At 37.5% G+C, this 24188-nt stretch overlaps 1 protein-coding gene across 2 annotated transcripts in view; it reads right to left on the reverse strand.

Moving 5' to 3' along the window:
* Nucleotides 1-20231, reverse strand: part of TEX11 (testis expressed 11) — a 231442-nt gene extending 211211 nt beyond the window's left edge. The window contains exons 1-6 of one of the 2 annotated variants that reach the window (XM_015080587.3): nucleotides 20137-20228; nucleotides 19322-19379; nucleotides 9453-9574; nucleotides 8695-8779; nucleotides 5219-5298; nucleotides 16-96 (exon numbers count right to left, since the gene is read on the reverse strand). In XM_015080587.3, coding sequence (XP_014936073.2) covers nucleotides 16-96; nucleotides 5219-5298; nucleotides 8695-8779; nucleotides 9453-9574; nucleotides 19322-19358 — 405 coding nt within the window. In that variant the 5' untranslated portion in view covers nucleotides 19359-19379; nucleotides 20137-20228. Of the gene's footprint in view, nucleotides 1-15; nucleotides 97-5218; nucleotides 5299-8694; nucleotides 8780-9452; nucleotides 9575-19321; nucleotides 19380-20136 lie in introns of both variants that reach the window. The other variant, XM_027053614.2, reaches the window with a different exon arrangement.
* Between the last annotated feature and the right edge of the window lie 3957 nt (nucleotides 20232-24188).

The following is a 24188-nucleotide window of genomic DNA, read 5'->3' on the forward strand; positions in this document are numbered from 1 at the left end:
AAATTAGTAACTTACAACCATGGCAGCTTGAAAAAATCCATCAGCCATCATAGCATTTCCAACATCCACCCACCCTTTTCCCGTTTTCATATTCATCTGGAAGAGAGAAGTAAGAAAATAATTTTTAAAATTCACAACTTCTCCTAACTGGTTGAGGAAGGTAGTAGATAAAATATTTAATCGTCTGTCCATATTCAGTAGTGTAATCCACAAAAATAAAGTAACAGCATTTATTATAGTTCTATGTTCTGCTTTGAATTCCATAATTTAATAGAAATGGTCTCAAGAAAAGCAATAATAAAAAATTAATAATTTGAAAACACATCTTCTAAGAAATATTAAAAGAAAACATTGGGATAACTTAGGAGCAGACATTTCTGAAAAATTAATGTTTCACATACTTGAAGAAAGTTATATGATAAGCACTAGACTATAAGTCAACACATCTCAGTTCAGTTCTTAATTATATCTCTAATAAAATTTTTACTAATCCAACAATGTTTATTAAGTATCCTTTACAAGCCAGGCACACTAAAGAAGCTCACGATATCGTAACTAACAGACATCTAAATAGTTGATGTATAATATGGAAAAATGCTATGGAAGCAAACAAGAACTGAATCAAGATGGAGGATTGAGCAAACACTGCAGCCCTACCCCTTCTACCACAAATCCCTAGAAATGATGTGTATGTGTATATAAAATATATATAATAGATATACTATACATTTTCCTATATATTTATATATAGGACATAAGTACACTATAAACTTTAGTGTAAATTTTTATATACTATAAATCCCTAGATTACATATGTCATATCATATATTTGTAATGATAAATATAATCTTTAGGGATACACCCTAGAAATAAGAGAAAATATATTTTTTTCTTATTCAATAAGAGTCCTGGAAAATAAGTGGCATTTTCAGTTGACCTGAAATTATAAGGAACCTCTGAAAAATAGACAGCAAATGGGGTGAAACAAAAACCCACATACTAAAATGTATAAAAATGCAAAATGTGGAAACATCCTGGATGTAAACAGTAGTATCAGGCAGTTGGCTTCCCCACCAAGAGGTATCTTCTCTCCTCCCCAGGAAGGAACAGTGAGTACAATCACATAGGCTGGAGAAAAATAGAGTTCCAGCAAAACATCCAGTCCTACTTCTCCATCAGTCACTGGATCAGGGTTATAATAAATAGCATGACTATTAAACTATAAAGGAATCTCAAATCAAATATGAGCAAGAATCATCAAACCCTTGAGGGAAACCAACCCCATGAAAGGACATCACACTCAACAAACAGAAGAATATCTGAAGAAATAGAATTAAAAGAACTAACAGATAGAAATAGGGAAATATCATTTTTTTAAAGCTTTTTTAAATGTTTGTTTATTTGGGGGGAGAGAGAGGGAGAGAAAGGAGCAGAGAGATGGAGAAAAACCCAAGCAGGCTTTGTGCTGTCAGTGCAGAGCCCAATGCTTCAGAAGAAACCAAACCTACCCACACCTTGATCTTGGATGTCCAGCCTCCAGAATTGTGAAAAAATAAATGTGCATTGTTTAAGCCACCCAGTCTATGTTATTTTGTTATGGAGGCCCTAGAAAACTAATATGGTGATACTAGCATATGATTAAAATATATGGAGGTAGGGGCGCCTGGGTGGCTCAGTCGGTTAAGTGTCAGACTCTTGATTTCAGCTCAGGTCATGATCTCACAGTTTGTGAGATCGAGCCCTGCGTCAGGCTCTGCACTAACAATGTAGAGCCTATTTGGAATTCTCTCTCTCCCTCTCTGCTCCACCTACCTCTCTCTCTCTCAAAAATAAATAAATGAACTTTAAAAAAAATTTAAGAAAATAAAATATATTGAGGTAACCATGAGAAATGAAAACAGAAATGATTACAAGTAATAGCCTTAAAATAGGAAGAAAAAAAAAAAACCCGTATGTACAAGGCAATTCATTGCAGCACTGAAATGTCCATGGAAGGAAGCTGGTTGAACACAATAAGGTACATGTACCAACCGAATACTATGTAGCTATAAAAAAAAATTAGGAATATCTCTACATACTGCTATGGAGTGATCTCTAGGCTATAATGTTAAATGAGGTAAAAAAAAAGTGGAGAAAAGTATATATATGGAATGCTACTTACTATTTATCTAAGAACCTTTGGGGGAGGGGAAAATTTTATTTTTATAAAACAAATGTTTGCTTTTATTTAAAAAACAAAAGGATAAACAATAAAATAAACAAAAATAGCTATCCACAGGGGAAGGGAGGGAACAGGGTGGAGAGGACACAGATGGAGGCTAGACTTAACTGAATATACTTCCCTTAGTAGATTCGACTTTGGAACCATGTAAATATTTGACACAATTATAAAACAATATTCAATCAAAATGGCAGAAAAAAAGCAACAGCTAAAAAGCAAGAGCAAACAAAAATAAATGAATCTAACTATGTATCAAGTCAATCTATAGTTTCATCAAAGAAAAGGAAATTATTTCAAGTACTTTTAAAACAATATTTCAATAATATTAAAACAATACTTTGACTATACACCCCTAGTGAAACAGATCCTAAGAATAAAAGCAGTGCAAAAAAATCTCTTGAACTATTTTTAGAAATCATTCTTTATTATCGACATTGCTATCTTATAAAACTACCATACATTTTTTGGATAAAACCAGTTATTCACTATATTAATGTTGTTAGGCACCAATATTGTCAGGACTAGGAAAAGAGACACAAATATAAAATTAAGAAGCTAAGTAAAATCCTATAATCCTAAATATCACTGGAAATATCACTATGAATTCATCATATATTTTCCCTTTCAAAAAATATGTATTTCATATCTATGTCCAGTAAAAAGGTCTAGGAACAATGACCAATGCAATAGCAATGAGCACTTGTAATTTCCAGATTGTGGTTTCTAAATAACATTCTCCACTAAAAGGAAACAGGGCTCCTTCAAAGAATGAATAATTTCTGCTCTAGGGCAAGAACTACACAAGATGAGCCTGGACATCTTGTCACATTAGAAATCAAATTTTAGGGGAGCCTGGGTGGCTCAATCGGGTAAGTGTCCGACATCAGGTCAGGTCATGATATTGCAGTTTGTGGGTTTGAGCCCCGCGACGGGCTCTGTGCTGACAGCTCAGAGCCTGGAGCCTGTTTCGAATTCTGTGTCTCCCTCTCTCTCTGCCCCTCTCTGACTCGTGCTCTGTCACTCTCTCAAAAATAAATAAAAATTTTTTAAAAAGAAATCAAATTTTATGTGATTATTATTTCAGTTTTACTATTAAAGATTACTGGAGTAGTGTCAAAAGGCTTCAGAATCACTTCCAGAGGCTCCTTCTGGCCAAAGATAGGTGCTTCAATAAGAATAATTACAATGGATTGAAATGCATTAAAAATGTTAAAAATCCATGAGTTCACAACGAAACTTTTAAAAAATCTATGTGAGTATCATTTAAGGATGTTAGAGAAATAAGTCATTGTTCTGAAAACTGCTAAATAAAGGGAAAGAGTCAAGACCGCCCTTTCTTATAAAGGTATACTTCAAGGTAGCCAAATAGTTGATGAGGGAAAGTTTCTCTCTATTCCAGTAAATAAACAAAGAAGGAATATAGAAGTAGAATATGCAAACACCTACAGAAATAATGGATCTAAGGACAATAATCATCAAAGGGCACTAACACAAAAGAGACAAACAGACATTGGTGCTTCCTGATGGAAGTACACCATATTGCCTATGAATTATTTTTGACAAAATCAAACCTGAATCAGATCAAGTTTCTAAATCTACCTGCCAGTTTACAGGAAAAACAGGGAACAGAGGACTATATTAAATGACACCATAAGGATACAGTCATTGGAATCCAGAATTTAAGAAACTCTATAGTACCAACAATCTCGTTTCTTCAACAAATAAATTTTTCAACAGATTAAAAACAGGAGGGGAAACATGTAGATTAAAAGAGACATATTAACAAAACACAAGATGTGGACTTTCTTTAATTCTGGTTCTAAGAAAACAACGGGAAAGAGGGAGAGAAAGAAGTGAGCAAGAACAAATGAGAAAGTAAGAATGTGGGAGCATACAGCCAGAAGGGGAAGACTGGATATTTGATTATTTTAGGAAATCTTTGTTAAATTTTAGCTGGTGTGATAATGGGCATTGGGTTTGTCTGAATAAAAAAGACACCTTAGGGACACCTGGGTGGCTCAGTTGATTGAGCGTCCGACTTCAGCTCAGGTCATGATCTCATGGTTTGTGAGTTCGAGCCCTGCGGCAGGCTCTGGGCTCACAGCTCAGAGCCTGGAGCCTGCTTCAGATTCTGTCTCCCTCTCTCTCTGCCCTACCCCTGCTCACACTCTTTCTCTCTCAAAAATAATAAATAAACATTAAAAAAAAATGTTTCAAAAAGACACCTTAGGGGCACCTGGGTAGCTCAGTCAGTTAAGCATCTGACTTCGGGTCAGGTCATGATCTCACAGTTTGGAAGTTCAAGGCCCACATCGGGCTCTGTGCTGAAAGCTCAGAGCCTGGAGCCTTCTTTGGATTCTGTGTCTCCCTCTCTCTCTGCCCCTCCCCCACTCATACTCTCTGTCAAAAATAAAAATAAAACATTAAAAAAATTTTTTAAAGACATCTTGTCATTTAGAGACACATATTGAAATATTTATGAACAAAGTGCTGTATTTTGGATTTGTTTCAAAATAATCCACAGGGCCAGGGATTTGCTGTTGGAGGAGATATAGAAAAAATGAGTGATCAGGAATTGGAGGTTATTCTAGCTGAGCAATGGGTAAATGGGGGAATCATTGTACTATCTTTGTGCATACACTTGAGCTTTTCAATAAAATAGTGTTTTACAACACTGGAAAAATATTTTCCACTAAAAAAATATACTTACTTCCAGGGAGCAGGACAGGTGGGAAGGATGGAGCAGAGAACTATTATTTTTTTTTACTTATCATAAATCCTGAATTTAAGTTCAACATTTAGTCCACTGAATCACTGTAATGACAATAGTACTGCTGAGACCTTTAATTGTAATAGGTATAATTATCCTAAAAGGAACATGCATAGCACTAAAGGATATAACCCCCTTCCAGGTTCACACTAACTTTAACCATCTTCATAAGGAGTAACGACTATCTCATTGCATCTGCACTTTCTCCTCATTTAAATCAGACTTACCAAAATCTGTCTTCGAATAGCATCTTCTGAAGCAGTTGAGCCTTCACACATACACACCAACTTGCAAGCAACATGCCGTACTGCAAAACAGTAATTAGATGCCCATAAACACAAAACATTCATTCTCCTTTTATATACACTTACAAAAAGAAATGAGGAGCAAAGTGCAAGCACTTTTGCTGTTAAAGTAGTAACTTTAAAGTCTTTTTGAAAAAAATCAATTATCAAAAGTAAATGACCTGAAAATTATCAAATGAATTATTTGCTTAATGCTCCAATCAGATATTTAATTTTCAAATTTTAATTTCTGCAGGTCTTAAATTCTGAAGACTTACTAAACACACCTGATTCCATTTGATGCTCTTGTATGTACCATGCTGACAGCAAAATAATTCTAAGTACAATTGGAATCTAAAGATATTCAACATCTGACAAAATTTCTGAACATTAGAATAATTTTGGTTTTTTTTATTTTTTTTAATGTTTATTTACTTTTGAGAGAGACACACAGAGTGTGAGCAGGAGAGGGTCAGAGAGAGAGGGAGATACAGAATCTGAAGCAAGCTCCAGGCTCTGAGCTGTCAGCACAGACCCTGATGTGGGACTCGAACTCAAAGAGTACGAGATCATGACCTGAGCCAAAGTTGGACTCTTCACCAGCTGAGCCACCCAGGCACCCCGGGCATAGTTTTAGATTATTCCCCTAAACTGTGAATCTGTCTAAATATATTCTTTTCTATAGATGATGTAAAAGTTCTTGAGGTATAACTCAGAAAATATAGATATCCTCTTCATACAGTTCATTTATTCCCTGAAAATAGGAAAGTCTGAATAACTGTAAGCTCTTTATTTACACAGTTTCTCTCATCAGACAACATGTCCACGTTTTAAAGATGACTTCAGGGGCACCTGGGTGGCTCATTAGTTAAGTGTCCAACTTCGGCTCAGATCATGATCTCACGGTTCGTGGGTTTGAGCTCCACATGTGGCTGGCTTCAGATCCTCTGTCCCCCTCTCTCTGCCCCTCCTCCACTCTCTCTCTCTCTCTCTCAAAAGTAAATAAAAATTAAAAAACAATAAAGATGACTTCACAAGTAACTGAACTAGTTGCCCTGATGTTAGATGATTTCAGCAGCCATTCAACCTATACTAATACCATTTTCAATTAATATTCCATTGAAAAAGAGATTTGCCCAGGTGAAATTATGGGGTAATTAAAGTCAGTTTCTTATTATTCATCATGAAATGTACATTCTATTCATCTTTTAATAAAGTGGTTTCTGAAAAAAAACTTTCATCAAATTAATTCCTAATCATGTATTTACATTGTCTTACATTTCCAGTTTTGAAAATGTTTCCTTTATTTTTCCAAAGTTTACTAATTCTTTGGTATTCTCAAGGAACCTGATCTCTCAATTATTTTCCCTCTCTGGGAGAGATCCATCTACCAAATCTCTATTTGACAAGTAGTGAAAAATAGCTACAACAATGTTCCTTGATAGACAGAATTGTAGGAGTTTAGAATTAATGCATTTTAATATCACACAGTTCAACTATGTACTATGTTTCTTCAACAGATAAACTTCTAACTCTTCTCTCCCCATAACTACAAGACCCAAGACTCCTAGGAGCAATGATATCCATATTTATCCGACAGTTACAGAGGTAGACCTATTCTCTAAGCATCCTAACAGAGGAATAGACTAATGAGTAAGTATATTATTGACTGTATTAACCACTAATTAATTACCCTAGACCTACAATGAAATTGTATACAGTTTGGTTTATATTCATAAACATAAATACTTAGCAATGAATTCCATTTGCTGCATGCAGACAAAATTCATTTGTCTTCAGAAAGCCAAGCAGGCCAGAGATTCACGTTTTGGCTTGTTGCCTCGATGTATCCTTTATAATGGAGCAATGTACTTTCCACAAATGCATTAACTGTCACTATCACTGTTGGAAATGAGAAACTGCCAGCACACTAACCCAGCCATTTAGCTAAAGCACTAGAATTCTGCCAGACAGTGGACCACATTTAATGCATCCAAGCACATGAGTTTGGTTTGGGGGTTTTGTTTTGTTGTTGTTCTTTTAGTTTGCTCTCACAGGTAGAAAAAAATCCTATAATTGTTCTCAAGTAACTCAGTCCAAAGTCCATCAACCCACCTCATGAGGAAACTATTCTTTACCAATTTTTAAATCTAAATCTCTCACATAGCAACATTTCTCATTCTATTATTAATGGAGAAAGGAAACTGCTATTTGAGAGCCCTTCAGAATCCTGAAGATTCTGATCATCTCTTCTCTAGGAAAGATAATCCATGTGTCCTTTAACGTGTCAAGTTCTCATTTTCCCATCCTTTAATCATCTTTGTTTTTCACCACCAGACAATTTCTTGAGGTGATGCTTTTATTTGTGTGTATTTGTGTGTGTGTTAAACTGCATTCATAAATTAATATATTTTCTTTTACTCTTTACTCACTCTGTGGATGTGTATTTGTAATCTCCACTTTTCCCACTTAATTTTTTTTGTTCCAAATTTTTATTTGGGGTGTCTGGGTGGCTCAGTCAGTCAAGCCTCCGACTCTTGATTTCGGCTCAGGTCAGGATCTCAAAGTCTGTGAACTGGAGCCCTGCATCAGGCTCTGTGCTGACAGTGCAGAGCCTGCTTGGGATTCTCTCTCTCTCCCTCTGCCCCTCCCCTGGTTCATGCTCTCTCTCTCTCAAAAATAAACACTTTTTAAAAATAATAAAATAAAAATAAATTCTAGTTAGTTAACATACAGTGCAATGTTGGTTCCAGAAGTAGAATTCAGTGATTCATCACTTACATACAACCCCCAGTGCTCATCATAACAAGTGCCCTCCTTAATACCCATCACCCATTTAGCTCATCCTTCACCCACCTCCTTCCATCACCCCTCAGTTTGTCCTCCAATTTAAGAGTCTCTTATGGTTTGCTTCTTTTTCTTCTTTCCTGTATGTTCACTGTTTTGTTTCTTAAATTCCACATATAAGTGAAATCATATGGTGTTTGTCTTTCTCTATTTCGCTTAGCATAATACCCTCTAGCTCCATCCATGTCATTGCAAATAGCAAGATTTCATTCTTTTTGATAGCTGAGTAATATTCCATTGTATATATACACCACAGCTTCTTTATACACACCCTGATGTTTATAGCAGCATTATCAACAACAGCCAAATTATGGAAAGAGCCCAAATGTACATCAACTGATGAACAGATAAAGAAGCAGTGATGCTTTTAAACTTTTATTAATCAGGAGCTAACCTCTGAAAAATCACAAAATTCAAGATGTTTGCTTAAGAAACTTCTATGTATAGATCATTTTGTTTATTTTTCTTTTAATAAATACCCATTTATGAACTAGTCAAAATATTATTTAAACTGCAGGAACACAACCTAATGTATAATAAAAATATTCCTTGTAAAATGAATGTATACATACATTTAGCTTTCTGCTCTTCACTTATAACTGAACCTACTCTCTTGGTAACTGCCCAGTTCCATAGGTTTACTGCCATTTCTTCAACCTGGACAAGAAAAACATTTTCTTAGCCAGTTAAAATACCATCCACCTCCAATGATATGGATTTTCTTGCATGTTTTATGCTTATGTGACTATTGTGGGTCATTTACAGGCCCCTCATAATCTAATCCCATTCTACCTTGCCTCCCAAAAACATAGTCACATTATGTGACTGTCCCATGAACACAACTTGTTTATTTATATCTATGCACTTTTATTCATACTGCTGGCTTTACCTAATATACCTCCTCCCCTTGTCTTTATGTAACTCAAATCCAGTTCAGTCTCACACATGAAGCTTTCAGCAACCACTATAGTCTATATTGATCTCTCCCTTCTTTGAACTTCTATATTCATTAAATTTCACATAATTGAGCAATTAATTATGCCACTTTGTATAATTTATTCTTTGCTTTAGTTGTTTTTAAGCCATTAGGCTTGAAAATCCAAAGACAGATTTCTATGTATTTATAATGGTTAATCACAACGGCTATTTTTTTATATAATTAAAATGGTGAATCATCAAAACTTATCAGAGGCACCTGGCTGGCTCAGTCAGTGGAGCATGTGACTCCTGTCTTGGGGTTATGAGTTCAAGCCCCACATTGAGTGTAGAGATTCCTTAAAAATAAAATCTTTCAAAAATTTTTCATAAACAAAATTATTTTTATACCAACCTGAGCATCCTGCATTTCAGCCATAGAATCCCTGTTGATATTTGCTATGTCATTGAAGAGTCTTTCAATTGCCTCAGGTATGCTAGGTGAATTATCTCTTACAATCAGGTTTTCAACAATTTCTGAAATAACAATGGATGATACAAGTGCTGTGAACTATCACCATTGGGAAAAAGTAGAAAATCATTTTTAAATCTGTTCTTAGATCTTTGGTAAAATAAATATAGCATGAAGAAACTTGAATTATCACTAGAGTAAAACCAAACTGGAGATAAAGTTTCTTTTAGGTAAGGGTAGAGTACAAATTCAAATAAAATTTGCATTCCCTAAAGTCACTTGTTTAATAACTTAATCATCACTCATTGTCAGAAAGTAAAATGCCTTGACTTCACAAATAGGTCATCTTAAAACTGCAAGATTTAAATTAACAATGTCTTCAAAACTAGAAAATGCAGAAATTCTGAAGGGAGACTGAGAATACCCATTAAAATTGAAATACTTATTAATATTTTTAAGCATTAGATAGAACTAACTAACTCATGCTGGCACTGAAGTCTTGACCTTACTTTGTGAGAAAAAAAAAATGACATGCCCAATTACCAACAACATTAACCAGTTATTGAATCTGTACAAGTGATGTCACCATTTTCTAAACAATCTAAGTTCCAGATTCCATATAACTGAATCTTAGTAGGCCACAGAATTCCTTAAAACCCAAGCATGATGTAAAATCATAATTAATGCCCTTCATCTTATCAAATTGAGGTTTTTCCAAACTCATGTAATAGAAGTCTCCATAACCTTTATACGTCTCTAATTTCTTACATTTCTGAGCATCAACTAGCAAGAATGTTAATATTCTTAACAATACTATAAGAGCACATTTTGAAAGAATTTTTAACATGCTACAATAATAAATCTGCTAAATTAAAAACTTTCAGTTAAGCATCAGAAAATAGATTCATATTAAGACTTCATAAAGCAAAGAGGCACCCAGCTGGCTCAGTTAGTAAAGCATGCAACTCTTGATCTCAGGGTTGTGAGCTCAAGTCCCATGTGGGATGCAGATTACTTAATAAAAAAAGCAAAAAAAAAAAAAAAAAAAAAAAACCCACTTTAAAAATGGGCAGAAGATCTGAATAGACATTTTTCTAAAGAAGACATACAGAAAGCCAATAAGTACCTGAAAAGATGTTCAACATCACTAATCATCAGGGAAATGAAAATCAAAATCACAATGAGATAGCACCTCACACCTGTTAGAATGGCTAATATCAAACAGACAAGAAATAAGTGTTGGCGAGGATGTGAAGAAAAAGGAACCCCTGCACACTGTTGGTGGGAATGTAAACTGGTGTAGCCACTACGTAAAACAGTATGGAAGTTTCTCAAAAAATTAAAAATAGACATACCATATGATCCAACAATTCTACTTGTGGGTATTTATTCAGAGAAAATGAAAACAGTAACTTGAAAAAATATATGCTCCCCCACATTCATGGCAGTATTATTTACAATAATAACCAAAATATGAAAACAACCTAAGTGAACATCAACAGATGAATGGATAAAAATTTGCGGAATACATACAATGGAATATTATTCAGCCATAAAAGAATGAAATCTTTTTATCTGAATGAAATCTTGCAATCTGTGACAATGTAGATGGACCTTGAGGGCATTATGCTAAGTGAAATAAGTCAAATAGAGAAAAACATATATTATATAATCTCACTTATATGTGGAATCTTAAAAAAAAAGACAAGCTCATAGATACAGAGAACAGACTGGTGGTTGCTGGCAGTGGGGGGTGCAAAATGGGGGAAGGGAGTCAAAGGTACAAACTTCTAGTTATAAAGTAAGTCATGGGGATGTAATGTACAGCATGGCAACAATAGCTAATGATACTGTATTGTGTATTTGAAAGTTGCTAAAAGAGTAAATCTTAAAAGTTCTCATCACAACAGGGGCACATGGGTGGCTCAGCCAGTTGAGCACCGAGCTCGGGTCATAATCTCGTGGTCCTTGAGTTCGAGCCCCACATTGAGTTCTGTGCTGACAGCACAGAGCCTGGAGCCTGCTTCGGATTCTGTCTCCCTCTCTACCCCTCACCTGCTCATGCTGTCTCTCTCTCTCTTTCTCTCTCTCAAAAAATAAACATGAAAATTTTTTATAAAGTTCTCATCACAAAAAAAACAACTTTGTAACTATTCATGGTGACAGATGTTAACTAGACTTGTTGTAGTCATTATTTCACAATATGTACAATTACCAAATCATTATGCTGTAGACCTGAAATTAATAGAATGTTGTATGTCAAGTATACCTCAATAAAAAATAGTAAAGTTTAAAAATGTTTTTAAGTATCCAAATATTATTTAAAAACAGATTCTTGAAATGTTTTTGGAAAGAAAACAAAAACCCAATGTAAATTTTTAATTTGAGCTCCTTTTTAAAAAAATTCAAATATATTTTAGTAGAATACTAATTATAACTTGTGGTTACATAATACATGAGATTGTAAAGACATTAATTCTGACTTGTGGATGTTCTCTTAATGTTTTATAGAATTCATTGTCAGTATAATCCTGGTACTTTCAAAACATATTTTCAATGTCATTCAGTTGAGCAACTTGATTGACACCAGCTGAGGCAATGACAGCACTGCAGTGCTTTATGATAAAACGCAGTCAGCAAAGCTAGGTAAGTAGTAGAGATCACAGAGCTGAATGGTTGACTTACATTATGAAGGAGACACTTCTGGGAGAAGCTCAGAAAAGAGCTTCTATAAATACAGCCTATTCCCGAGATCTGAAGACAACACGCTGTATTAACGTTTTATCAAGTAAGATTGTACATTTTGAAAGAAAATAATTAAATTATCTTCCTAGCTGCTGAAATAAACTATGATTTACAGCATGACTTCAGTCAATTTAATTTAAATGAGATTCATCCTGATGGGGTCACTCTATTGAGATAGCCATGTTAATCAGTACCAATTAATTCTGATTTGGTAGACAGCATTCTAGGTATGGAATAATATAAAATAAGCATTTTCCCTATCCTTGAGAAAGGGAGGTTCCATTACAACATGGAAAAAATCTATCAAAAGTCCTGCCAAGTCTCTCCCTATGGCCTCCATCAGCTCAACCAGTCATTTGAAAGCCAAAGCAGCTCAAAGACCTGCCAGGGTCAATTCAAGATTTTACTCCGAGTCACAATGATTATCTGCAACCTCTTTAGTGAGAAAAAAACAAAAATGACAATAAAATTAACATTTGCATAGTGCTTTATAGTCTCAAAGCTTTTTCACCTGCATTCTCATTTACTCATCAATCTACTCTGCAAGGGAGCATTTTTTATTTTATAAGATGCAGAAACTGAAATTTAAAAAGTGCAGTGACTTCTCAAAGGTGATACAAAGAAAAAGTAGCAAACTAGGATTTGAACTCAGGCTTTCTCATTTGAAATCCTATACTTTCAACTATACTAGTTCTATAGGGAAAAGCCTGAAGCAAGTGATATGCCAAGATTGACACAACTAAAAAACAGCAGGGAAAGAAAAAATGAGCCAATACCATTCAGAGTACCATACTATAATTCTCATTGTGGGCTAAGAAAAGGTATTCCAGCACAGACCGGCTTGAATGAGGAGAGCCAAATATCCAAAGTGTCAAAAGGGCATGGCAAACTCAGGCAAACAGATTTAGTCTTACACTAAAATCAGAGTGTAGATCTTATTTTCCATGGTCAAAAAGATAATCATTTTTTATACAATATTCCAGGAGGTCCAAACTGGCAAACTGGGTATGGTATAAGGGAATCTAAGCAGTGACTCATAACGCAGAAGTCAGGTGGAACTGCATGCACCACAGTTCAAAGAGAACTATTCACAGCAATGTATTGTACTTCTCAGCACCATCTTGGTCCTAGAGGACTAGAAAAGGATGCAGGGCAGGCTAACTCCATGAAAATCATGACAAACAGAAATGATACAGCTAGCTCCAAAGCTCAACAGGTGCCTCGAGTATGTCCCCAGCATGTTAAATCTCAAACCTGATGGCCAATATGACTTCACTTCAAACCAAACTCTTCCCTACTCCACTTTACTACTATTCTTTTTTTGCCCTGGACAGTACCAGCTCAGGGACTGGAGCAAATCTAAGCCTGAGCTCAACAGGAGGTAAAAAGCTATATAAAGTGTTGGAGGGCAAGTGGCTGGGAGTGTGGGGGAAGCAGGAGCTGACAGTATCATGCTAACCAAAAAGGAATTTCCAGCTTGATTCTGGTAAGGAAATACATCCAGTCACATTCGGTACACTAAACTTTGGAGACCAAAGGACTAAAAAAACAACTACCCATATATGCAACAATATGGATGAATTTCAAAACAATTATGCTTCAAGGCACCAGGGTGGCTCAGTCGGTTAAACGTCTGACTTCAGTTCAGGTCATGATCTCTCAGTTTGTGAGTTTGAGCCCAGCATCTGGCTGTTGGCTGTCAGCACAGAGCCTACTTGGGGTCTTCTGTCCCCTTCTCTCTCTGCCTCTCCCCCGTCTCAAAAATAAATAAACATTAAGAAAAACAATTATGCTTAGTGAAAGACAGCATAGAAAAAAAGGATACATACTGTATAATTTCATTTATAAATTAATCTACAGTGAGAAATCAGAACAGTGGTTGCCTAGAGTGGAGGGAGGGGTAGACTGACTACAAAGGGGCATGACAGAATTTTCTGAAATGAAAATGTTCTGTTTCTTTCTTTACTTAAAAAAAAATTTTTTTAAGGAGGCTCCACACTCAATGTGGGGCTCAAACTCACAACCCTGAGATCTAGAGCTTCATGCTTTACCAAATAAGCCAGCCAGGCATCCAGAGAATGTTCGGTTTCTTGATTCAAATGTTGTTTATATGGGTTACATTTGCCCAAAAAAGGCATCAACCTGTACATTTAAAATATGTGAATTCTACTGTATGTAAAGTATGCCTAAATAAAACTGATTTCTAAGAAAGAACAAGAAAAGAAAAAAAAAAGAAAGGAAAAAGAAGGAGGGAGGAAGGGGAGGCAGGGGAAAGAAAGAAAGAAAAAGTTCTACAGAGTTGAAATCCCTGGAAGCTATAGGTCAAGAGCAGGATAGCACAATATGGCATCAAACTTTGTTCAACATCAGGAAAGCAGACTCAGGGCCACCTAGCTGGCTCAATGGGAGGAGCATCCGACTCCTAATCTTGGAGTCATGGGTTTAAGCTCCATGTTGTGTATAGTGATTACTAAAAACAAACAAAAAACTCAAAAAACAAAGGGCAGCCTCAAAGGTCAAGGAGGTTGGTCCACTTTGACAACCTTTACCCATTTCCCCACATCCCAGAAACACTGTAACCTATGTGAGAGGACAGAGAAGATGGATGTGTTAACTAACCTTATTGTGGTAATCATTCATATATATATATACACACACCATACTGTATACCTTAAACTTACACAATGTTATATGTCAATTATATCTCAGTAAAACTGGGGGGAAAATGGTGAACAGGAGAGTTGGCAACTGGAGTGCATATACAAAGAGCCCCAAGAGTCCTTTGAAAAGATGAACCAGAGATTCTAAATCTAGGGCCAAAGCCAAGTATAAAATAAGACAGCTGCTAGACTTTGGAGACAAGAACAAATCAGGCAGGTGGCACAGGCACACCAAAGCATGCTGAGTAACAGACTGATGTCAACCTTAAGTGAGGTTTTTCATGGCATAGCATTCTGTTCCTAGCCCTGTCCTATTTAACAATTTTATCAATGAGTTAGATGAAGAAGCTGAGATAGATGATATAATCAGCAATAAAAATGAAATCTCCAGTTTGTAGCAATAGGATTAATGTCAGATAAAAAATTATTAGGGGTGCCTGGCTGGCTCAGTCAGTACACCAAGCAACTCTTGATCTCAGGTTCATGAGTTCAAGCCCCATGTTAGGTATGGGACCTGCTAAAAAAAAAGTATAGTCCTGCATTTAAGTCTTCAAAACTAACTGTACCAATATATGACAGGCAAGATGTAGCTTAACAGCAGCTTGTACTAAAAAAAGACTGAGGGTCTTTTGGGGGCAAAAAGCTCAAAATGAATCACTAGGGTAGTGTGACTGGCCACACACACACACCCCAAAAAAGGAAAACATAAATTTGATCTTAACTACATCAGTACATAACAGAATGATCACTCCTAAATCTATAAAGGATTGTTTTGTGCTGATCACATAAACCCTAAAGAATTGTGTTGTTATGAGTACCATGCTTTAAGGAATAACATGAAAGAATAGAGCATGTTCAGAGGACAGCACACAAGACATTAAAAGGACTAGAAACCATGGAATATGAGGAATGACTGAAGAAACTGAAAATGCTTAATCTGAAGAAGACTTCCCAGGCGACATAAATATCTTCAAATAGTTGAAGAGCTGGCATACAGAAAAGGAATTACACTTATTTAGCCCAAATGGGTATATAACTGAGACAAATTTCCTCTTGGTCTTGAAACTGAACTGTTTATACAAAAAGATGGATATTGGGATGCCTGGTGGCTCAGTTGGTTAAGCGTCCAACTTCGGCTCAGGTCATGATCTCGTGGTTTGTGAGTTCCAGCCTCACGTCAGGCTCCGTGCTGACAGCTTGCTCAGAGCCTGGAGCCTGTTCTGGATTCTGTCTCCCTTTTTCTCTGCCCCTCCCCCGCTCACACTCTGCCCCTGTCTCTCTCAAAAATAAATAAACATTAAAAAAAAATTTTTTTTAATTTTTTTTTCAACGTTTATTTATTTTTGGGACAGAGAGAGACAGAGCATGAACAGGGGAGGGGCAGAGAGAGAGGGAGACACAGAATCGGAAACAGGCTCCAGGCTCTGAGCCATCAGCCCAGAGCCTGACGCGGGGCTCGAACTCACGGACCGTGAGATCGTGACCTGGCTGAAGTCGGACGCTTAACCGACTGCGCCACCCAGGCGCCCCCCAAAAAAATTTTTTTTAAAGATGGATGTTATATCAATTTTCCCTGACAAGAAAATGACCTAGAACTACCACATGACCTTTTGTGGTTCATTTTAACAAAACTTGACTGAAAACATTACGTGTACAGAAGAGAAAACACAAATGACCCGTAAATCTATAAAAATACACCCAACTTCACTAGTTACCAGGGAAATGAAAACTAAAATAACACTCATGGAAACATCTGGAGAGCTCAGTCAATTAATTGAGCATCTGACTCAATTTCAGCTGGGGTCATGATCCCAGGGTTGTGGAATCAAGCCCCACATTGGGCTCCATGCTGAGAGTGGAACCTGCTTAAGATTCTCTCTCTCATATAATTTAGATGACATACTGTTGAGTTTCCCTGAGCTATGCTCACTTCTGTCTTTAAAATGTATTTGTTCCCATTCACAATTGCACCAAGAAGCATAAAATACCTAGGGATAAATCTAACCAAAGATGGAAAAGATCTGTAGGCTGAAAACTATAGAAAGCTTATGAAGGAAATTGAAGAAGATACAAAGAAATGGAAAAACATTCCGTGCTCATGGATTGGAGGAACAAATATTGTTAAAATGTCAATACTACCCAAAGCTATCTACACATTCAATGCAATCCCAATCAAAATTGCACCAGCATTCTTCTCGAAGCTAGAACAAGCAATCCTAAAATTCAAATGGAACCACAAAAGGCCCCGAATAGCCAAAGTAATTTTGAAGAAGAAGACCAAAGCACGAGGCATCACAATCCCAGACTTTAGCCTCTACTACAAAGCTGTAATCGTCAAGACAGCATGGTATTGGCACAAAAACAGACACATACACCAATGGAATAGAATAGAAACCCCAGAACTAGACCCACAAACGTATGGCCAACTCATCTTTGACAAAGCAGGAAAGGACATCCAATGGAAAAAAGACAGTCTCGTTAACAAATGGTGCTGGCAGAACTGGACAGCAACATGCAGAAGGATGAAACTAGACCACTTTCTCAAACCATTCACAAAAATAAACTCAAAATGGATAAAGGACCTGAATGTGAGACAGGAAACCATCAAAACCCTAGAGGAGAAAGCAGGAAAAGACCTCTCTGACCTCAGCAGCAATTTCTTACTTGACACATCCCCAAAGGCAAGGGAATTAAAGCAAAAATGAACTATTGGGACCTCATGAAGATAAAAAGCTTCAGCACAGCAAAGGAAACAATCAACAAAACTAAAAGGCAACCAACGGAATGGGAAAAGATATTTGCAAATGACATATCGGACAAAGGGTTAGTATCCAAAATCTATAAAGAGCTCACCAAACTCCACACCCGAAAAACAAATAATCCAGTGAAGAAATGGGCAGAAGACATGAATAGACACTTCTCTAAAGAAGACATCCGGATGGCCAACAGGCACATGAAAAGATGGCTCAACGTCACTCCTTATACAAATACAAATCAAAACCACACTGAGATACCACTTCACACCAGTCAGAGTGGCTAAAATAAACAAATCAGGAGACTATAGATGCTGGAGAGGATGTGGAGAAACGGAAACCCTCTTGTACTGTTGGTGGGAATGCAAACTGGTGCAGCTGCTCTGGAAAACAGTGTGGAGGTTCCTCAAAAAATTAAAAATAGATCTACCCTATGACCTAGCAATAGCACTGTTAGGAATTTACCCAAGGGATACAGGAGTGCTGATGCATAGGGGCCCTTGTACCCCAATGTTTATAGCAGCACTTTCAACAATAGCCAAATTATGGAAAGAGCCTAAATGTCCATCAACTGACGAATGGATAAAGACGTTGTGGTTTATATACACAATGGAATACTATGTGGCAATGAGAAAGAATGAAATATGGCCCTTTGTAGCAATGTGGATGGAACTGGAGAGTGTTATGCTAAGTGAAGTAAGTCATACAGAGAAAGATACCATATGTTTTCACTCTTATGTGGATCCTGAGAAACTTAACAGAAGACCATGGGGGAGGAGAAGGAAAAAAAAAAGAGGTTAGAGAGGGAGAGAGCCAAACCATAAGAGACTCTTAAAAACTGAGAACAAACTGAGGGTTGATGGGGGGGTGGGTGATGGGTATTGAGGAGGGCACCTTTTGGGAGGAGCACTGGGTGTTGTATGGAAACCAACTGGACAATAAATTTCATATTAAAAATAAATAAATAAAAAATAATAATAAACGACAAGCATTAATGAAACATCAACCTAATAGATTTATAGCCATGCTGGTTAAAACATACTTCACTATAATATGAATATGAATGCACCACAGGTCTAATCATGTTCCCAGAAAAAAGGAAATACCATAAACTCTCTCATGTCTGGTATGATTGAGGAATCTGGTGTTCTGGTCAAATCAAATTGCTTTTGTTTATTATGATTTCCCATAAATACCATACATGGATTACCAGTTTTCAAAATAATTAAGATACAATAAAATGCACTTAAAACTACACAGAAAAAATAAATAAATAAAACTACCCAGGATAGAATTTATTTTTAACTGTTAATTATGGCAAGTCACTTCAGGATCTTGCAGTAATATTTTTAATGCACTTTCAACACAATTGATATCTAATTCAGAGTAAACCATTGTTATTTTGCATGCCATAAAAATTGTCAGAAAATAATCGATGAGTTGTGAATTGTTTCCCTGTACCAGCTTATAAAAGGGTTCCAGTGTCTTAAACATCTATGTTGTTTTTCCTGTCAATAAATGAGAAACTTTGGACCTAAATTTGGAAAATTTGGACCAAAGTGATAAAATTCAGAAACAAAATCCATTTAGAGGATCTTAGATAAGGCAACAAACAGTGTGACATTTTTCTTCATTACCATCTAAAGCTGTATACCTTTAAAGTCCATGAAACGAAAATCCGTTTCGTCCATTATTAAATCTCTGGCTCAGACCTATGAAATAAGAAAATATTTTCAATATTCTGTCCTTTATCCTCAATAAATTTCTTTTCAAATTTTCCAGTTACTTGTTGTCCTAAGGGGCAAAATGCTGAAGAAATTTTAAAACCCTGAAAAACCAGTTAATGGGGGGCCAGGCCCAGGCTGCCGCAGCGCCAAACATGCGCGACACCCAACAGGCGCGGCGCCAGGCTGCGGCGGTCCAATGGGGGCGGCGGCTCGGAACCGACCTGGGGTAAATTTTCATAATCTGCCCCACGACAAGGAAACCAGGGCCCGGGGTATCCTGTGATTGGTCCAGCTGATACACAATGTCTCCTAATTGGTTCAAAATCCCCCCCCCTCCACTGCCCACACGTTCAAAGTATCCAATCACTCACTGTCTTTTTTCCCGCTCTCGCAGAGCCAGCTAGCGCCTTCAGCTCCCCGCCCCCAACAATCTCCGACCCTCCGGCTTTAACAGAATTTTGGTCATTCACATCCAAACTTTTATCTACTGCTTCCAGTGGCCGCGAACCAATCCCATACTTCATCCAAGTAAAAAACAAAACAAACAAACAAAAAAAAACTGCCTTTGCCCATTTTCCTTCACCTGAGAGTCAGCTACAGAAACTCTGTAGTTCAAAACCACTGCCTCAGGGCCACTCTAAAAAGTGTTTAAATGAGGGCCACATCTTCCTTCTAGTTATAAACTACTCAACTAGCCCATGGCTGACCCACCTTTAGCCCTTCTACCTACTAAATCACGCACCTCAGCAGAGAACGCCAGGGCCCAAGCCTCTTCTCCACAAACTCTGCGCACAGTGCCAGTCGACGCTCAGAAGGCACCTCCCCCGATTGCGACGTCACCAATGCCACGCCCAATTGGCCTTCACCTAGGATGGGGATCGTAAGCGTCATAAGCGTCTAGGCCCTTTAAGTCCAGGGGTTGCAGTTTAGAGAGCCAGGGTGAGAATCACTGAGAGTAAGGGAATGTCGTGCAATACCGGAAGTATACTACAGTTATTGAGAGAGGGGTGCAGGCAAGCAGAGCAAGCCTTCCAAAGAAAAAGGAGACAGGGATGGAGGGAGGGGAAAGAGAGAGAGAGGGAGGAAGAAAGATAAACAGTGTTGCCCACTAGTTTTAGATTGTTAAAGGTCAGAAATATCAAAAGTAGATGGGTGCCTGGGTGGCTCAGTTGGTTAGGTGTCTGACTCTTGGTTTCAGCTCAGGTTAATGATCTCATGGTTGGTGAGTTTGAGCCCCGCCCCGCCCCATCACGTTCTGCCCTGATAATGCAGAGCCTGCTTGGGATTCTCTCTCCCTCTCTGCCTCTTTCTCTCTCTCTGCATCTTTCTCTCTCTCATAATAAACTTTAAAAAAATTAAGAAGAAATATTAGAAGTTGAGAGGAATGAAAAACCCTGTAGTTCCAAAACATGTTTCTGCTGCCATGCCTTTGTCAAATCGGAGGGAAATTAATGATTCCCCTGCAAGGCTCGCAGTAAGGGCAGGGGTCCCATCCATTTCCAAACAAATGGTTTTAGGGATGGGAGTGGAATATATAAAGAAACATGTTTGGTTCCAGCTAAATCTATGGAGTGATGCTTGCAACCAAGGAGTGGCCTTTTACTGAAATCTCTATTCAGAGACAACAGGGTTAAGGCATGAAGTCTCCAAATTTGGGGGGGAAATCCAAAATCAAAACATTAACACGCTTTCCGTTTGTTCCCTCACATACCCCTCTTTTAAGTCTTGTGCACCTCAGTCAAACCAGATGTGAAGCTGGCGAGCAGGATTAAAAAAAGAGGTTGTGGCCTCAATTCTGGGAACATTGAGAGTTTCCTCCTGACCCTGACAGTCTCAGAGTCAGGCATTACTTATCATGGAAAAGATGGAGTTTCTAAAAATAATTTCTTTTCCCTCTTCAAAATTCTCTGCCAGATCACATAGTACAGTGAACAAAAAAGGGAAAACAGGGAAAGTACAGCTATTACTCCTCTTCTTTTGCATCCTGCAATTTGGTATTCATTTTACAATCCTAGATTGCTAAATTAGGGGAAGAAGTCTGGTGGAAAAGGGCGGTAGAGTATCGCATAGTTGACTGAATCCTCATGCACCACATACTCTGTGCTAGCTACTTATAGTCTCACTGCCTCAATTTTTGCCTCTGTAAAATGGAAATAAAAGTAGTTCTAGGATTCTCGTTCAATAGAATAGTATACACAAGGCATCTAGAACAGTGGCTAACATATGGTAGCAAATGTTAGTTCCCATTATTGTTCCCCATTTCCCTGTTGACAAACTAAGGGCTCCAAACTTCCATCATCCCACCAAGGACCCTGGCTCTACCATAACTTCTTTGTTCATAAATGAACAGGGAACAGGGAGAAAATTAGACCTTGTCTGTCAAGCCCAGGGTGGTCCTTTCACATACATCTTAGAGCTCTTAGTGATTAATAATGTCTGTAGTAGGGGTGCCTGGCTAGCTCAGTCAGAAGAGCATGCGGCTCTTTTTTTCTAATTTTTTTAATGTTTATTTATTTATTTTGAGAGAAAGCACGAGCAGGGGAGGGGCACAGAAAGAGAGAGAGAGAGAGAGAGAGAGAGAGAGAGAGAGAGAGAATCCCAAGAAGCCTCCTTGCTGTCAGCACAGAGCCAGACACAGGGCTTCATCTCACGACCCTGAGATCATGACCTGAGCTGAAATCAAGAGTTGGACATTTTTTTCTTCAAAAGTTTTTTGATGTTTATTTATTATTTTTGAGAGAGAGAGATACAGAGTGCAAGCAGGGGAAGGGCAAAGAGAGGGAGACACAGAATCTGAAGCAGGCTCCAGGCTCCGAGATGTCAGCACAGAGCCCAACACAGGGCTCGAACTCACTAGCCATGAGATCATGACCTGAGCCAAAGTTGGACACTCAACCAACTGAGCCACCCAGGTGCCCCTCAAGAGTTGGACATTTAACTGACTGAGCCACCCAGGCATCCCGAGCATGCAACTCTTGATCTTGGGGACATGAATTCAAGCCCCGTGTTAGGTGTACAGATTACTTACAAAATATAATGTCTGTAGTAGAATGGATATTGTGTTATCCAAGATTTTATAAGGCATACAAGAATCAAATGGCTCTATTGATTAATACTGGTTGTAAATATGCCACCAAATTCAGAACTTACTGAACTGTTACTACTCCATTGAAATGGCCAATGAATAAAGAAAAATATGCAGAAAGGGTTAAACCCCTTATGTCGTCGTATGGGTTTCTCCAATGTTTTTGTTTTTGATCTAGATAGCCTCCGTAGATGTTACAAGTAAGGAAGAAGAATTAAAAGAGACAGAAAAAAAAGTAAAAGAAAGAAGAGGAAAGGGGATAATAAAGGAAGCAGGTGCATATTAAGGATGTGCAAGAATGAGTAGTGAAATGCCATTAAATGGCACTCAACAGGCTGTAGCTTATCTTCCCTTACCCTAGCATAAACTATAAATTTCATTCTCCTGCTCTTTGACAAATTATTGCAGAAGTGGTGAAATAAATAGCACATAAGACAGGTGAACAGCTCGGACTCTAATGAGAGCTTATTAAGACTCTCATTAATAGAGTGGGTTAAAAGAGAGTAAGCAACCAAGAATACAAATTAGTTAATAAGGTAGCATTACACCTTGTTAAAAAAAAAACAAAAACACTTTCCCAAAAAACATGCAATTATAGTCAGAAAAATTCTAAAAACGACAGTGATAATGGAGTAAGGGAGAGAAGCTGGCTCTACCAAATATTAAAACTACTGTAAACAGGGGTGCCTGGGTGGCTCAGCTGGTTAAGTGTTGGACTTCGGCTCAGGTAATGATCTCACAGTTCATGAGTTCAAGCCCCGCATCAGGTGACAGCTCAGAGTCTGGAGCCTGCTTCAGAAGCTGTGCCTCCCTCTCTCTCTGCTTCTCTCTCTCTGCTTCTCTCTCTCTCAAAAATAAATAAAATATTAGGAAACTAGGTCCCTGCCTCACTTCACATACCCAAATAAATACTGGGCAGGGTACCTGGGTGACTTAGTCGGTTAAACATACAACTTCAGTTCAGGTCATAATCTCACAATTCATGGGGTTCAAGCCCTGCATCGGGCTCTCTGCTAACAGCTCAGAGCCTGGAGCCTGCTTCAGATTCTGTGTCTCCCTCCTTCTCTGCCCCTCCCCCGTGTTCTCTCTCTCTCTCTCAAAATAAACATTAAAAATAAATAAATAAGGAGGGCACCTGTTGGGATGAGCACTGGGTGTTGTATGGAAACCAATTTGACAATAAATTTCATATTAAAAAAATTAATTAATTAATTAAAATAAATGAATAAATAAACAAATATGGGATTAATCAAAGATTAAATTGAATCATAAAATTTCTCAGAGAAAATATGGGTGAATATTTTATAAACACAATGGCAAGATGTAAACATCATCCAAAAACCAGAATCAAAAAGGAAAACTAGTAACTTTTACAACATAAAAATTAAAATTTTCTGAGGCACCTGGGTGGCTCAGTCTGTTAAGCATGCAACTCTTGATTTCAGCTCAGGTCATTATCTCATGGTTCTTGAGTTCGAGCCCCACATAGGGCTACATGCTGATGGTACAGAGCCTGTTTGGGATTCTCTTCTTCCTCTCTCTCTGCCCCTCCCCCACTCTCTCACTCTCAAAAATAAATAAGTAAAACCTTTAAAAATAAATAAATAAAATCTTCTGAATGGCATTAGAAGCAAGCTTGAAAGACAAACCACAGACCAGAGAAAGATTTTTTCAACATATATAACAGATAAAGAGCTGCTATATCTAAC

Source organism: Acinonyx jubatus, chromosome X (genome assembly GCF_027475565.1).
Source record: "Acinonyx jubatus isolate Ajub_Pintada_27869175 chromosome X, VMU_Ajub_asm_v1.0, whole genome shotgun sequence".
In the NCBI taxonomy this organism is placed as follows: domain Eukaryota; kingdom Metazoa; phylum Chordata; class Mammalia; order Carnivora; family Felidae; genus Acinonyx; species Acinonyx jubatus.